Source organism: Austrofundulus limnaeus, unplaced genomic scaffold, assembly GCF_001266775.1.
Source record: "Austrofundulus limnaeus strain Quisiro unplaced genomic scaffold, Austrofundulus_limnaeus-1.0 Scaffold219, whole genome shotgun sequence".
Lineage (NCBI taxonomy): Eukaryota > Metazoa > Chordata > Actinopteri > Cyprinodontiformes > Rivulidae > Austrofundulus > Austrofundulus limnaeus.
The window spans coordinates 878029-878810 of record NW_013952621.1 but is presented as its reverse complement, the minus strand read 5'-3'; the positions used below and the strand labels follow the sequence as shown (position 1 = coordinate 878810).

The following is a 782-nucleotide window of genomic DNA, read 5'->3' as shown; positions in this document are numbered from 1 at the left end:
ATCTTTACCTGTATTGACTTATCAAGCAACAATTAATTAACCAGTCATACATGTTCAAACACTTGTAATGTGTTTTTTTAAAAGGATCCTGTAGTTCATGTTTGTTATATGTTCTTAAAAATAAATACTGTGTATTTCAGCTGTTTCCTCTCCTCAGTAAAAACAGGTTTTTTATTGAGTGTTAATGTTTAATGTATCCAGTGGTTATGGATTATGAGGTGAGGTACACCCTGCACAGGTTCTCATCACAGAGCCACAAACATACAACCATTCACACTCTCTCACTCACAAATATGTAGATTTTAGAGAACCCTATAACCTCACATGCATGTTTTTGGTCTGTGGGAGGAAACCGAAGTACCTACTGTGTGTGCATGTGGACAACATGCAGACCCCTCAAAGAAAAGAACCACCTGAGAGACAAAATTACAACCTTCTTTTAGTGTTCCTCCCTAAAAATAAATATCAGCTTAAAATCATCCACAGTAATCAAGGCCTAAAATTCAACTTTGAATTAGTGTGTTTTATGGTAATAAAGATATAGCTTACATTTGGCCACTTTTTTTTCTAAATTTAAGCTGCAAAGGCAGAAGCAACTCATGATCACTTCAAATCTTACTGGCAGGTGTTGTGCTGAACATTGTACCCCTGGTAGACAACTCAACATTTTACTAAGACCCAGTGGTGGCATTAGCAATGTCTTATTTCTGGGTACGGTGTGAAAACAGAAAAGACAGCCTTTTTTTTTAACTGTTGCATTCAACATTGGAATTTGTGTGCTT

At 36.2% G+C, this 782-nt stretch overlaps 1 protein-coding gene across 1 annotated transcript in view; it reads left to right on the top strand.

Moving 5' to 3' along the window:
- The first annotated feature begins 206 nt into the window (after window positions 1-206).
- The window catches only part of LOC106525238 (activating signal cointegrator 1 complex subunit 2 homolog), a 4611-nt gene continuing 4035 nt past the window's right edge, over window positions 207-782 (top strand). Inside the window, exon 1 of the mRNA XM_014019396.1 lies at window positions 207-218. Within this exon, the coding sequence (XP_013874850.1) occupies window positions 207-218 (12 nt within the window). The remainder of the gene's footprint in view (window positions 219-782) is intronic.